The 15,027-nt window shown below is 35.5% G+C and overlaps 4 protein-coding genes and 1 pseudogene across 5 annotated transcripts; 3 read left to right on the top strand and 2 right to left on the bottom strand.

Moving 5' to 3' along the window:
• Positions 1-156: 156 nt before the first annotated feature.
• On the top strand, positions 157-4,294 carry LOC104738094 (protein disulfide isomerase-like 1-4). The gene is made up of 12 exons (XM_010458330.2): positions 157-1,763; positions 1,861-1,990; positions 2,080-2,245; positions 2,334-2,452; positions 2,545-2,625; positions 2,791-2,877; positions 2,996-3,070; positions 3,170-3,238; positions 3,322-3,402; positions 3,484-3,618; positions 3,705-3,761; positions 3,855-4,294. Exons 1-12 carry the CDS (start codon positions 1,171-1,173, stop codon positions 4,059-4,061), a joined length of 1,800 nt encoding a protein of 599 aa, XP_010456632.2. The 5' UTR covers positions 157-1,170; the 3' UTR covers positions 4,062-4,294.
• On the top strand, positions 330-902 carry LOC104738103 (uncharacterized). The gene has a single exon (XM_010458336.3). The coding sequence runs from the start codon at positions 330-332 to the stop codon at positions 789-791; it is 462 nt and encodes a 153-aa protein (XP_010456638.1). The 3' UTR covers positions 792-902.
• A 1,598-nt stretch (positions 4,295-5,892) lies between the features above and the next one.
• On the bottom strand, positions 5,893-7,760 carry LOC104756713 (F-box/FBD/LRR-repeat protein At1g51370-like; annotated as a pseudogene). The gene is made up of 4 exons (XR_015574508.1): positions 7,647-7,760; positions 6,510-7,444; positions 6,272-6,412; positions 5,893-6,186 (listed from the first exon to the last, which is right to left on the bottom strand). The product of XR_015574508.1 is annotated as an F-box/FBD/LRR-repeat protein At1g51370-like (transcript).
• Positions 7,761-11,474: 3,714 nt separating this feature from the next.
• On the top strand, positions 11,475-12,154 carry LOC104738074 (uncharacterized). Its single transcript, XM_010458313.2, has one exon. The coding sequence runs from the start codon at positions 11,522-11,524 to the stop codon at positions 11,933-11,935; it is 414 nt and encodes a 137-aa protein (XP_010456615.1). The 5' UTR covers positions 11,475-11,521; the 3' UTR covers positions 11,936-12,154.
• Positions 12,003-14,693, bottom strand: LOC104738084 (glycerol-3-phosphate acyltransferase 9). The gene is made up of 12 exons (XM_010458322.3): positions 14,441-14,693; positions 14,303-14,360; positions 14,089-14,207; positions 13,897-13,996; positions 13,693-13,788; positions 13,509-13,605; positions 13,269-13,356; positions 13,099-13,195; positions 12,935-13,020; positions 12,593-12,712; positions 12,377-12,475; positions 12,003-12,200 (listed from the first exon to the last, which is right to left on the bottom strand). Exons 1-12 carry the CDS (start codon positions 14,560-14,562, stop codon positions 12,152-12,154), a joined length of 1,131 nt encoding a protein of 376 aa, XP_010456624.1. The 5' UTR covers positions 14,563-14,693; the 3' UTR covers positions 12,003-12,151.
• Positions 14,694-15,027: the final 334 nt, after the last annotated feature.

Raw genomic sequence — 15,027 nt, 5'->3', positions numbered from 1 at the left:
CCCTATTACACTAGAAAAGATGTAAATACAACTTTTTTTATAAAGTTAAAGATTAATTGTTCATTCATCAACATTAATTCAACACTTAGAAACGAAAAAAGAACACTTGTTCTATAAAGGACAAGTATATATAGAAGACTGAAAACAAACAAAATTGCATGACCATAAAAAAAAAACACACTTTTGTTATTCTTGTTATTATGCAATCATACAAATTTGAACTTCAAGCAACATATATCTCTCATCTATAACCGATACTATACTATATAAACCCCAAACACACACACACACACACACACAAACTAAACAAAAACAAACATTTTTACAACATGACATACCTAACTCACTCTTTGCTCTTCTTCTTCTCTTGCTTGTCTTTGATTCTTTGTGTCTCTAATGCAGGAAGCAGACCTGTCCATGGTCCAGCTTACACAAACCCGTCTGCTTTCTCCCCAGAAGCATACGATTTCTTTCACCCAAAATCATCAATCCCTGATCACAACAATCCACCGAAAAACTCACCTTCTTCGCCATCGACTTCGCCTACACCTACACCTTCACCTTCAAAAACATCCATCGTAGAAGCAGACTCACAAGGAAGTAAAGTTTCATCAGACGAACACACAACAAGTGAGAGTCGTCGCAGAGAAGATGAAGAAGGACGAGGAGAAACCATTGGAGTAGTGTTAGGCCTTTCTTTCGCAGCGTTTCTCTCGTTGGGAATCTTCTTTGTGATCAAGAAACGACGTGCTCGTATGATCCGCACTATTGTCACTCACTCTGATGCTTAAGTTAACTTTTTAAGCAAAAGAAAGCAAAATCAAAGTTTTGGTTTATTTCGGATCGGTTTAAATGTAACGTTTATAAGATAAATTTGCTAAATCATGGTTAGTTCACGTCAACTTGGTTGACCTACACTAGAATTGGTTTCGGTAAAGTGTCCGGTTTTAGTGTGTTGGATTTTGAAATAGGAAAACCAATCGGTTAACGAGTAACTCGGAATCATTTCAATTTGGTTCGGTTTAGAATATCTGGTCATTATTATTAGTCAACGATAATTCAATTTTTTCTAAAAACGACGACGTTTGTTTTGGTAACAACCCAACTCTGTAGTTGTTAGATAGATCTCAGAAGTCTCAAACCACTTCACAGAGTCGCACACACACTAAAATGGCGTTCCGCGTTTTCCTCCTCATCTCTCTCACCGCACTTATCATCTTCTCCGCCGTTTCTCCTTCTTTCGCCGTTTCATCCTCCAACGACGACGTTGACGATGAGGATCTCAGCTTCCTCGAAGATCTCAAAGAAGACGACGAAGCTCCTCCCAGTCACGGCGATGACTCATTTACCGACGAATTCGAAGGTGGTGGAGAAGACGAAGAAGATCCTGAGATGTACAACGAAGATGAAGACGAAGAAGGAGATTTCTCCGATCTAGGAAATCCAGATTCCGATCCGTTACCGACGCCGGAGATCGATGAGAAAGACGTTGTCGTGATCAAGGAGCGTAACTTCACTGACGTGATTGAGAATAACCAATACGTTTTGGTTGAGTTTTACGCGCCGTGGTGTGGTCATTGTCAGTCTCTTGCTCCTGAGTATGCTGCAGCTGCCACGGAGCTTAAGGACTCTGGTGTCGTTTTGGCTAAGATCGATGCCACGGAGGAGAATGAGCTGACTCAGGAGCATGGTGTTCAGGGCTTCCCTACTCTTCTTTTCTTCGTTGATGGTGAGCACAAGCCTTACACTGGAGGCAGGACTAAGTAAGTGTGGTACTAGTTTCACTTTTGCTTAACCATCGTCTGATCTGATTTGGAGTTAGGATTGCTGAATAAGTTTTGTTGATTTTGAGTGATTTAGAGAAACAATTGTGACATGGATTAAGAAGAAGATAGGTCCTGGTGTGTATAATCTAACTACATTAGATGATGCTGAGAAAGTGTTGACTTCTGGGAACAAAGTCGTCTTGGGGTACTTGAACTCCTTGGTGGTATGGTTTCTTCTCTATTCACTTGGTTTATAGTCTTTTGAGTCGTATAGTCTTATTGGATATTCAAAATGTGATTTCTTTTTTTACAGGGTGTTGAGCATGACCAACTTGCTGCTGCTTCTAAAGCTGAAGACGATGTTAACTTCTATCAAACAGTGAATCCTGATGTTGCCAAGATGTTTCACATCGATTCCGAGTCTAAAAGGCCTGCTCTTGTACTCGTTAAGAGGGAAGAGGAGAAGATTAGCCATTTTGGTTGGTTTCTGTAAATATTTGCTATGCATTGATTCAATGATCTTGTTATAGGGATATTGCTAATTATGTTTGTGTTACTAATCTGCAGATGGGGAATTTGTTAAGTCTGCTCTAGTTAGTTTTGTGTCTGCCAATAAGCTTCCTTTGGTGTCTGTTTTCACTAGAGAGACTGCACCGGAAATTTTTGAGAGTGCAATCAAGAAGCAGGTGTGTCACTGTTTTTAGTAGGATTTTTCGATACAAATTCGAAGATGGTTTATTGTCCATCTACTAACATGAAACTGTATGTCTCTTTGCAGTTGCTGGTGTTTGTAACCAAAATTGACTCTGAAAAGGTTCTTCCGGAATTTCAAGAAGCAGCGAAATCATTCAAAGGAAAGGTGAGAACATATGTCTAGTCTGGTTTAGACCAATTTATTTTATGTATATGTTTTGCATCAAAACGAATCCATGAAGGAGGATCTTTGGAGGCATTACGATGGCTTTATGTTAATCTTGGTAAAGTTACTTCTAAGTTCTAAGAAGCCTTTTGTTTCTTGATACAGCTCATCTTTGTGTCTGTGGATCTGGATAATGAGGATTATGGGAAACCAGTCGCTGAATACTTCGGTGTGTCTGAAAATGGTCCTAAAGTAAGTCGATTGTTTTATCTTGTTATGGGTTTAAGAATTACACATTTACAAGAATCTGAGTCCTAGATCTTTTTGATATGCCATGCTGATTACATCTAAAACACTGGTCTGTGTATAGCTTATTGCCTACACAGGGAATGATGACCCTAAAAAACACTTTTTCGATGGCGAGATCAAGTCAGATAATATTAAGGTATCTCTTTGAAGTTTCTTTCACTCGTAAATTTCTACTTCACGGTGATAAAATTAAGGTATCTCTTTAAGTTTCTTAAACCCCTAATATATACTGCAGACATTTGGAGAGGATTTCCTGAACGACAAGTTAAAGCCCTTCTATAAGTCAGACCCCATTCCTGAAAAGGTAGAGCTGTTTTTTTTTTAATCATTAATTTCCAACCGTCTTGTTGGCTCATGTAACACCAGGACTTAATTTTGTTGCTACAGAATGATGGGGATGTGAAAATAGTGGTTGGAGATAACTTTGATGAAATTGTTCTGGACGATTCTAAAGATGTTCTTCTCGAGGTACAAATTGTATTAAAATCCGCTAATAAACTGATATGAAATTTCATCACATCAGTACTTAGTTCTACAAACAAAACTCAGGTCTATGCACCATGGTGTGGCCATTGCCAAGCCCTTGAGCCAATGTATAACAAGCTTGCGAAACATTTAAAGAGCATTGATTCTGTCGTCATAGCCAAGATGGATGGAACAACCAACGAACATCCCAAGGCAAAGGTAATAAAGTGAATGCGTATTATCTCTGCACACTGAGAACCTTTCTATGTTCAAAGCCTGAAGAATTATTATTTCTGGTTTTGCAGGCTGAGGGGTTCCCTACAATTCTCTTCTTCCCTGCAGGCAACAAGACTTCAGAGCCGGTAAGTTCTGCTTCTTCTGGCTGCAATGGATTTGTCTTCTTGGATTCATCTAAAACTGAGAAATGTTGTCTTCTTTTGTTGTGTGTGGAGCAGATAACGGTAGATACAGACCGCACTGTGGTTGCATTTTACAAGTTCTTAAGGAAACACGCAACGATCCCGTTCAAACTGGAGAAACCTGCATCAACAGAATCTCCTAAAAGTGTCGAATCCACACCAAAAGTAGAAACTACAGAGACGAAAGAAAAATCCGATAGCACAGCAAAGAGTAGCCAAAGTGACTCCAAGGACGAATTGTGATCCAAAAGCCAAGAAAAAGGGTATACGTTATAATATATATGTCTCTTAAGTTATATGTATGATCGGAATTGTTTGAAGTTTGAACTAGAGATAAAGTAATTTTAGTTTTGGGGAAGACATTTTCCACTCTTGATTTGGTTTCACCTTTTCTAAATGTAAAAAGGCCAAACTTTACTGTCCAGTGTCACACAATGAAATAAGTCAAATCAGATAATAAATCATTGACCCGGAAATCTCTGTTTTGCTGAAGAGCCTGGAACCTTTATTACTATCTGCCTAAATAGTCATTACTTCGTTGATACTACCCCAAGGTATCCGGAACTTAATCTATATATAATAGCAATCCGAATAAATGCCACCAAATGTTGTGTTTTTTCAATTGTACCTTTTGGATAATTTTCCAAAAAATATCTGTAGGATATTGAAATTATGTGTTTTACAAAACTTTGCGATTGTTCATTGTAGCGGTTTTTTTGTAAAGTTATAACTGTTCATTGTAGAGTTTTGTCTATTCAAATATTCCTATCTTTTAAAATATATATATATATATATATATATATATATATTTGTCTGTTTGAACTGTTTTCATTTTTTTGTCATGACACAAAATAATATAAAATTTAAATCTCAACGGTTTTTACATCTCTTTAAATTATTCTCTAACATCCATTCTTTTAAAAGTAAAAGAGATTCCTCCAATTCTTGTTTTAACAAAAGATTTTTGGAATGATGAATCTAATTTACAACTTTTAGTTAATTATATATATATATATATTTAATAAAATTACCTAGAGTCTTTTTCCAAGAGTTATATAGATGAATTATATAGTGAGCTTTTGGATTTGACTTTTGAATATGGTAATAAAAATGCCTTCTATTTAAATGTAGTTTATAAGATCACTTTGTCATAATGATTTTTTTTTTAACTGTAACTTTTTACCATAATTCTTCATAAAATATCTTATATTTATAATACTTTATACAATCTGTTTTGCAAAGTTGTGTCTATTCTACATAATAATTTTTTTTATATAATTTTTCATTTTTGATGATTATGTTTTTAGTATCAGTTTATTTCAAACTATTCTATTACATTCAAATAATTTCATAATGTATAATTTTAAATTTTAAATTTAATTTATTTTTTTATTATAAAATACTTCCACAGCAACATCCGGGAGGGTCTGAGTCCTAGTAATAACTAGATTTTTTTTAAGCCATAGATAATTAGAAATTTTTAATTAATTATGGCTAATTTTTATTTTTGTTTATGGTAACTTTTTTCTTTTTTTTTTCTTTTTTGAAGTTGTATAAAATTATGTGTGAATAACAAACCATACTCGTGTACTTTTTACCAAATCAAAAGAACCGGAGATTGTGATTGACGAATTTTACCTTAACTGAAGAAGGTGATTTTCTTGATGATTATTGACGGTTTTACCTTTATAGCTTCATTTCTTCTTCTTAGAAACCTTAAAAGCTAGCGACTTAATGTATTATCATTTACCTGGCCATTGATCATCTAACTTGACATTTAGAATCCAAATTCTGGCATCACTTCTCTGTACTTTTAGTATATGATTGCTTCATGTAATACAACACGTATATAATTAGTGCTTGAGTAAGTTGTTGAAGTATACATCAAATTCGAAATAAAGTTGGTCATTGGTGATTATTAAATGAGCAGCAACCAACAGAGGTGGCATAAGGACTTAATTAACTGCAAATTTTACATGTCCCTGAAAGCCTAATAACCTTCTAAAATCAAGTAATTTAACGACCAAAAGATTAACCTTAAACGAAGTGTTCAACAATATATCTTTTTAAGTAGTTAAAGAACAAGGACTTTACAAGCGCTAGAGCATCTTGTCATTGAAACGAGTTCTGTAAGGAAGTCACACTTTTCCTTTTTCGTGTAGTAAACATTGAGCCTTAATTTCTCCAGGATTGATGAATTCTTGAGGAAGTATCTAATTAGCTCCATTTCTCCTTCATACCTTGGGATTGAACGTTTCAATTCTACAAACTTGAGCGATGATACCAAACATCGAGGAGGCACTGCTGAAAACATCACATTTGGTTCTTTCTTCATCTTACCACACATGGATGGGTCCTTGACCAATTCCTGCAAAAACAGAAGGAAAGCATTTAGTGGCGAGCGAGATACATAAAAGATTATTTTCACATATATATAATGCGTGAATCGTTACCAATGTGAAAGATTCTAGTCTTGGGCAGCTCTCAAGAATTTTTGGTAACATTTCAAGATCAGATTTAGAAAATCCAGCATTCAAGCGGGATAGGTCACGAAACTGAAGCACCTTCCCCGAGTTGGAGTATAGCAAGATATCCTGGTAACAAAAGTAAACAAGTTAATTAAAAAGATGAATTTTCTTGGGTGAGAAACTTTGAATATTCTAATATATGTTCAAAGGTTGAGACGTAAACCTTCCAAGTATTATTACTACTAATAACTAGATCCCTGACCCTCGAAATATCGGTGAGGATATCGTGAATCACTTCTTCAGTAGGGTAGAAGTGCTCTGATCGCAAATCAATATCTAGTTTAGCAGGGAACCCCGAATTGATGATCTGAAAGCTTTTTGCTTTGTAAACCTTAGTCCTCAGACACTGGAGTAGAGGTGCATCAACCACAACTTGAATAGACGACTCCTCGATATCGATCTCGATTCTCTTTAGCGTATGAGAGCGCAATTGTAAAACAAGTGCCTCACCTTCATTCGAATAACTGATGATTTTTAAATCTTCCAGAACTGGAGAGCCTGATATAAGTTTCTGCAACATGTTCCCATTGCGACAAATAAATATATTCTAAACGCATCATCTTCAGACAAGGTAGGGAAACAACGGCATTAGGCAAGCAAGCGCAACAGAGTCGTAAGTATACCAGTGTCTGGCAGGTATATATGCTCAGGGGTATCTTATCATACCCATAACAATCAACATCAAGATGTTGAACCCTACTCTTAGTCACAACATCAATCCATGAATCAAGATCAAACTCACCATAATGCACATCGATATTTTTTAACTGGAGTTTTTGTATCCATGATACTTTGTGGGAATCAAAAAACCTGTCACCAAATTTCGAAAAGTCATCGAGATTTGAGAGTGAGACTTCGTCGAGGTCTAAGTCCATTCCAGGAACCGATTGCCAAAGATTTCTCCATTTGGTAGACATAAGGCTTGTTCTTACAGCATCCTTGGTAGTAAGATGATAAAGAATTTGGGTTATCAAAGCTTCCGGCAACTGGCTTATCCTATCTTCTTCTTCCTCCGGTTTCACTTTGTCACATATTTTGTTTTTCTTCTTTCTACCCATTGTATTTTGTTTCTCAGAAGAGCACACAACTATATATAATCTGCATATTATCAAATTTAACAAAGATTTTTTAATTGAAAGTTACAGAAACAACCAACCAATTTCGAGTTAAATACGAGATACGGACACACTAGCTAATTTAAGAGAGAGAAGAAATAACATCACATGAGAAGGCTTGTTAGGGTTAGGGTTATGTGAAGACGACTAATACCAAGGAACAGAGATGGAGAAGAAGAACTCACCAGGATGAAGTTTAAATTAACAAGGCTTTTCAAACTATTCGTCTTCCTCCATAGAGTCATGTACCAGATGGTCTAAGGCACCTTAGGTTAGGGTTGATGAAAACGTACGGTGTGATGTGTTTCGAGTAATTCAACTGGCGGCTTCTAAATACTGTTGTATTAAACATAATTAAATTAGACCAACTCGGTTTGTTCCGGTCTACCTACGACATAAACAACCAAACTCATCAAACCTAAAATAATAGATCAGAAATTCACCTTAACGAAAGAGATGGCCGCCACCGATAGTTTCACTCATGTCTCCGATCTTAAAGCCTTCAAAACAACATGGAAGATAAGAGCCAATAGAGATGATATTGGCTGATACTGCACTAAGTTTGATGATTTTGTTTAAAATTTTAGAAAATATATTGTTTAGGTTACAATGAAGAGTAGATAGAAAAAATTGAAAAATACTTAGGTTCACCCCTAGGGGTGAACCTCTCCATTCACCCCCTCTTATCTCAGCCAATCAGAATCTTCCATCTAATATTTCATTTAAAAAATAAATCAAAATTAAATTAAAAAGCAAACCAAATTAAAGAAACAAATTATGTATACTTTTAATTAAGGAAAGTTAAATATTGGCTTGGTTTAGATTTTTAAAATTAGAATAAAATTATATGTCGGTTTGGGTTTACAAATGAAATGGTTAGGGTATAGATTTTACAATTAAAACGAAATTATATGTCGGTTTGGGTTTACAAATGAGGTGATTAGGGTTTAGATTTTACAATTAGAACGAAATTATATGTCGGTTTGGGTTCACAAATGAGATGGTTAGGGTTTAGATTTTACAAGTAGAACAAAATTATATGTCGGTTTGGGTTCACAAATGAGATGTTAGGGTTTAGATTTCACAATTAGAACGAAATTATATGTCGGTTTGAGTTCACAAATGAGATGGTTAGGGTTTAGATTTTACAAGTAGAACGAAATTATATATCGGTTTGGGTTCACAAATGAGATAGTTAAGGTTTAGATTTTATATATGTCGGTTTGTGTTGATTAAAGAGCGGTTTAAGTTTTTTAATTTTATAATAATATATACAGATTTTATTTCCTTATCTTATAAGGAGGTGAATGGAGAGGTTCACCCCTAGGGTGAACCCAAGTATTGTTCGAAAAAATTTCATACGTTTATGTAGAAACTACTAATATCATGCCAAGGTGATCCTAACTCAGTAACTCTTACTAATTTGCTATAGTTAGTGCCACTTGGTTAGTGCTATAATTGATTCAGCTTTTTTAACCTTTAAAGAGCTTTTACAAAATTCATCTAAGCCCTTTCTTTTGTATGTTGTAGACATGGAGAAGCGTTCCTGGAAAATTTTTTGTTCTTAAGAAAACTATAATTGGTTGTAAAATTATCATGTACAAAACGTGAAGCAAAAAACTATAATCAAGCTATATATATGTGTACTCATTGTTTACCTTCAGTTATAGTCTAAAAATTACAATCTAGACAAGTTATTAAGAAAAATCCCCACTTCAAAGTCAATGATAATTGACAGCTAGAAAATGTAAGTGGAAACAAAATTTAGAGACTTCAAAATTGTAATTGTATAAAGTATAATATATTTTTAGAACGTATTATAAATAGTTACTATATTTAGCCACATTATTTTATTTCAAGCCAAAGTATATAATTATTTTCATAATACCTAAAACTATAAATTATAAACTCAAAAATAATAGTTATCACTCAAAAAAATCAAATACTTTAAATAATTAATATATCCAAATGATTTTAGTTTGTAATATTAAATACTCTTTTGCAAAACAAAATAAAAATAATTTTCTTTCTATTTTATTGTTACTTTTTGTATTTTGTATTTTTTTGGTTATACTTGATTAACTTTGGTTAGTTACAGTTATCTACTAAATATCCAAACCAAACCAAAATTTCTAAAATATCCGAATATTTATTATAGGGATATTTACTCAGATGTCATACATTTTACGTAATATTATCAGAACTACACAAAACATTTTTTTATTACTATCATATTTCGTGTATTTTCTCTATACCCAACATGTCCTGTTTTATGTTACAGAAAAAAATATAATTACAAAAAATATCATTGCCACATTCACCACGTCAGAAATCGCTGACGTGTATTAAATAACTCAGATGTAACGCGTTACAGCGGTAATGACGGCTGAGTTACAGTATGTTGTGGCTGATTTTAAGGAAAATGGCTGAGTTATGAGGAAACGGCTGACTTAGGATCATAACTCAGCCTGTAGTGATTTCCCTTCAGACAATTCTCACCTAACTCAGTGTACTTTTTAGCCGGGAATTCGCCCGAGACCTTCTAAGTTTCTTTCACCTGTACCAGGATATGCCTGATTGGCTGTTTAATATGCTTGTATCACATACCAATAAGACATAGGAGTTTGTTCCTACTAGTTGAAAGCGGTCGGAAGTGAATTCAATAGCATCATACGCTCTAGCTCTTCCAACACCTGTACCTTCCTCTTGTTGTCGACTTATCCGGTTGAAGCTGCATCCATCGTCCCACCTCAACTCCGACCCCCGAAGTCAGGTATGACGCTCCAATAATCATATGATGAATGTTTTAGAGGATCTGCAGGTGTATGCTGCTTAATAGGGGTATCGGTTACCGTGGACCGGAAATCCGGAAAAGGTTAGTGCCATTGTGGAATGGCCAGTTGAACAAAAGGAAAGAAAGATGCACAAACGAAACAGGAAACTTTTCGAGTTCTCTTTCGCTCTTTCACTAATAATTCGATTATATGAGAAAGTTGACCGCTAAAGAGCTTACGGCTGACTTAATAAAATATGGCTGAGTTATGAGAAAATGGCTGAGTTATTACCCAATGGTTGAGTTGTCAAAATTTTGGCTGAGTTAATACTTCGATACGGTGGAATGAATTTTCTCCAGCTGGCTGAGTTATGAACAACGGCTGACTTATGAGATATTGTTATGGCTGAGTTATAGTTAAGTACTATAACTCAGCCGTCACAAGCTGACTTATCGGAAAACTCGGCCATTTTACAGCTGACTTAGTAACAAAAGATTAATTACTAGAATATCATTAAGTTACGGCCGACTTATTAAACAATACGGTTGAGTTACAAATTTTCAATTGAGCTATAACATTAAGCGGCTGAGTTTAGCAGTCGTTTTTTTGTTTTTTAATTACTGTAATAGTATTCATGTTGCGGCTGACTTATAATTTTGTTTGATGGCTGATTTAATTAGGTTGATTTACATGTTCTTTTGGTGGCTGACTTGCCACTTCAGACACATCAACCATGTCATCATTCCATATCATCATCTTCTAAGAAAAATAGAAATCGTCGCTTTTTTCAACTTCCATCTTCTTCACCTGGTTCAAAAGTGAAGGATTTACATATTCTTTACCTTGTTGTTATAAAGATCCACCATTAGAAATATACTTTTTCTTTGTGAAGCTTCAAACATTGTAAAGTGGTTACACTTTGCCTTACGATTATGACAATTGACTCTTTTATATTCCTTCCTTTTAATGTGATTCTTCCTACTAAGATACACCAATTGCTCCACTAATAGAAAAAATTTAAATTAAATTTTGAAGTCCCCAAAGCATTGAGTTCTTCTTAGGCACCACCAAAGCAATTCTCAGTGTTACTCATATGAACTTTAAGTGGAAATCAATAAATTGACAACGTGATCTGATGCATCGCTCCGTATCTAGTTTTTAATACACTTGTGACGTGGTGAATTCCCATTCGTCGTAAGCATCCTATATATTATTCCATCTCTTCCTTAACTTACTTCAAGACTTTAAAAAGAGAAGAGAGCGAGAGAGAGAGAGGTAACGTTGAGATGAAGATGAAGGTTGGTTTCATCATTGTAGCTCTTTTAATGTTATCCGTTGTTGACATTTCAGCTAAAGAAGAAATATCACCGAGACTGTCTCCAATAGAGCATTCCTCCTCGTCTCCGCCTCAGCAAGAAAACGAAATGTCTCCAATATCTCCGACGATGATGTCTAATGACTACGACTATCCGCCTTCGTCTCAGTTTACGGAATCAAGTGATCTCAGTTACACTGAAAATACCAGAACGGGAGGCAAAAAAGTAGCCTCCGGAGGTGGAGGAAACAAGACAGGAATTGTTCTTGTTGGAGCCATTGCAGCGGTGAGTATGGTCTGCTTCGGTGGTGGATATTTGTTCAAGAAACGGCGTGACAACATTCGTCGATCACGGTATGGATACGTCGCCACTGAATTCTTCTGATGATCTCGCCTTTAAAACTCTTAAAGTTATCTTTCTTTTGGTAAATATTTGTTTGTTCTGTGAGAGATGCAAAAGTGAGCTTTTGTTTATTGAGAGATTCACAACAATGTAGATTGTATTGAAAAAACATACAGAACATGAGGCATGAGACTGTTTTTTATCTAATGGAAAAGTGAAAACACCCACAAGGAAATAAATATAGCTTCATCTTTACATTCACTTCTCTTCCAATCTTGCCAGGATCGACTCCGCGAAACTCTGTTGCCTGTCAATTCAAGCAAATTCATAGTAACATCAAGACTTGTTGGTATTAATTCAAGGATCATAAAAGTTGAGAGCTTTTAAATTTGTGCAAGTTCCAAGTTTGGTTAAATGGAGCTACTGAAAATTCTTAAGAGATTTAACTATATCTACACAAGATAATGGACACGTTGAACATACTTGCGTTCACTGTGCTTGGAGCTTGGTCTCGAATACTTCAAGTATCCATCCCAAGGCACCTTTTTCAGACCCGCCCGAAGAGATATCATGTCTCTGACCCTGTCACAAGTAAATAAAGTGGATGCAAAAGAATGTCATGCCAGGTTATTACAGTGGATGCAAATTTCTTAGCATATGACTTCTCTGATGAATGACCAAAGAGAAGAGTGTTTTTACCTCTCGGCAAACTCAATCCCTGTTTCACCGGGCCTTATAGTTTGGGGTTCCAAGTACCACACTTCACACACAACAGCCCATGATGTCATGAGTTGCAGCAAGTGCATAGTAAATGATTGTCTGCAAAGACAATGCCAGACCTTTTGTTACCAAAACAAAGAAATGGCCCTAAATATTTCGCTGGAAGAAATCATCTTTCACTCGCAACTAAGCAATATACCAGTAAAACAATAGTGTATAACTAGTTAGAAAAGCTTCTTCACCCCTTTCAACACTACTTCAGAAAATTTCAAAATTATCTGTCCAGACTGATATGCAAAGTCTTATGAAAAATACCCTTACTTTCTGCTGTTCCAAAAGGCGTCAACAAAAATCTTGTTGTATTTAATTGCAATTGGGCAAACAGTGCAGTCCAATTCGAAAGCACCCTGAACATTATCATGCAGAGGATCAGACACTATAACATACTAAGAGGGCAAATCACATCAAAGTTAGGTCCAAAATACCTTCTTAAACATCACTGTATAGTTATTATTTACACATGTCCCCTCAGGAAATATGAGAAGAGGATTATTGTCAGTTCCTTGGACATGGTCCCTTAACCTGATTCATATTCCCATAATTAGCATGAGTAGATTATGTAATGACACTTAATAGATATAAGAATTATGCATACTTTCTCGCTACAATTTCACGATCCTTTGCCTCTGAACGATTGAACCAGATACATCCTACACTCTCTAATATTGTGCTTTGCAGGAGTCCTTCATATATACAGTAACATAAGTCAATCATGGCTTGTTCACAATAATGCGTGAAAGGTAAACCAATCAGTCGTCACTAAACCAGTCACAAGCTTATTAAAACTATGCAATCATAAAGGTCATAAGCACACTTCTGGTAGCCAGAGACTTACCAACCCAACCAGGATGCTTCTGCATTATAACAGCAAATGCAGTCATTTGCTCCAAGACGATGAAATCAATCATTGAAGTATGGTTGGCAACATAAACCTGTTTTAACCCCAGAATATAAAGTAAGCATACGTACACAAGTATCACGGAAATAGAAAGTAAAATTTTTAAAAAGGAAACATTAACCTGCTTAGGACGGATACTAGGCCGTGGCCCGTGATACTTGACAACTCCAGTCCATGAGGCGACAAAGAAGCTGCATATCATTTCCACCAAGACCCTCTGGTAACACAGCAAAAGAAAGCAAAATCGTCTTGAATTCAAAGATAAAAACACAGTGAAAAACGTAAACATACAAGACAAACGAGAGACAGAGAGAATCCAACACACCTCTATCTTTTTCCTCAACCTATCTTGACCTTTCAGCAGAGCATTTACTGGGATAAACAATGAAAGGAATATAATCCACCCAAAAGCTAAAGTGACGACCCTGCAGATTTTTAAAGAAAAAACTGAACTGCTTAGTGCAAACACACGGCTAAAAATCTTAACTTTGAGCTAAGAACAAGAAGAGGAACCAACCTCAAGGGAAAGAGGAGACAGTATCTAACAACAACACCAAAGCACCATAGAGGGAATAAGTAAATGTTCCAGTTCCAAGGTTCCGGAGGATTCGATTTGAAACATCTTGTGAAAGAGTCCTACAAAATGATAACAGAGTGGACAACAACTAGAGATAAAAATTCAACCTTTAGCTCAAAAATGTGAAGTCTTATGACAAAGATTTGAGCTTTACATCAACAATGGCACCAGCAGCTTCAGTGAGAGTGGGAGAGATGTCGAGCAAATCACGCCTGTAATCAACTCATCGGTGAATACTTAAATCAGCCGATCAAATCAAATTCAAAAAATAAACAAAGAGAGAAATTAATACAGGCTGAGCTTGCCGCGTGGTTCGTTGATGGAGGAACCGGAAGGAAGGTAATCTTCGAGGTTAGGGTGATCGAGATCAAGCTCGGATCTTGAAGTCACGAGCCTCCCTGCCGTACTGCTCATGGTTTACTTCGCCGGTGATTCTTTTTTTTTTTTTTGGGTGTTTTTCCCAATCTTCGAATCTCCGATGATGAGAGAGAAGAGCTTTAGCCACTTAACAGGCTTCTGACTCTGTCTGATTGATACTTTGTAACAGGCCCATTATTAGTCTAATAGGCCCAATTTGATCAATCGAACTTTTTTTTTTTTTTGTAATGAACAAGGATTTTAAAAGATAAAAAAAAAAAAAAAAAATTTACCTTTAGAGGTGAGATAAAAAAAACACCAAAAATGTATCCAAAATCTTTCAAAATCAGTTTTTAGTAGTTTTAAAAAAAATACTTGTCAAGTTTGAATAACAGTAGATTTGATATGATTCTTATAAATCCTTAATTGAATAACAAGATATTGTGAATTATTTTGTATTACAAAAAAAATCCAAAATCTCACCTCTAAAGGTAAAAAATATTTGGGGTATTGAACAAGGAT

This window comes from Camelina sativa, chromosome 2, assembly GCF_030686135.1.
Source record: "Camelina sativa cultivar CO46 ecotype springtype chromosome 2, ASM3068613v1".
NCBI classification, from domain to species: Eukaryota; Viridiplantae; Streptophyta; class Magnoliopsida; order Brassicales; family Brassicaceae; genus Camelina; species Camelina sativa.
The sequence above is the reverse complement of the archived record's forward strand: the minus strand, read 5'-3'. Positions and strand labels throughout refer to the sequence as shown.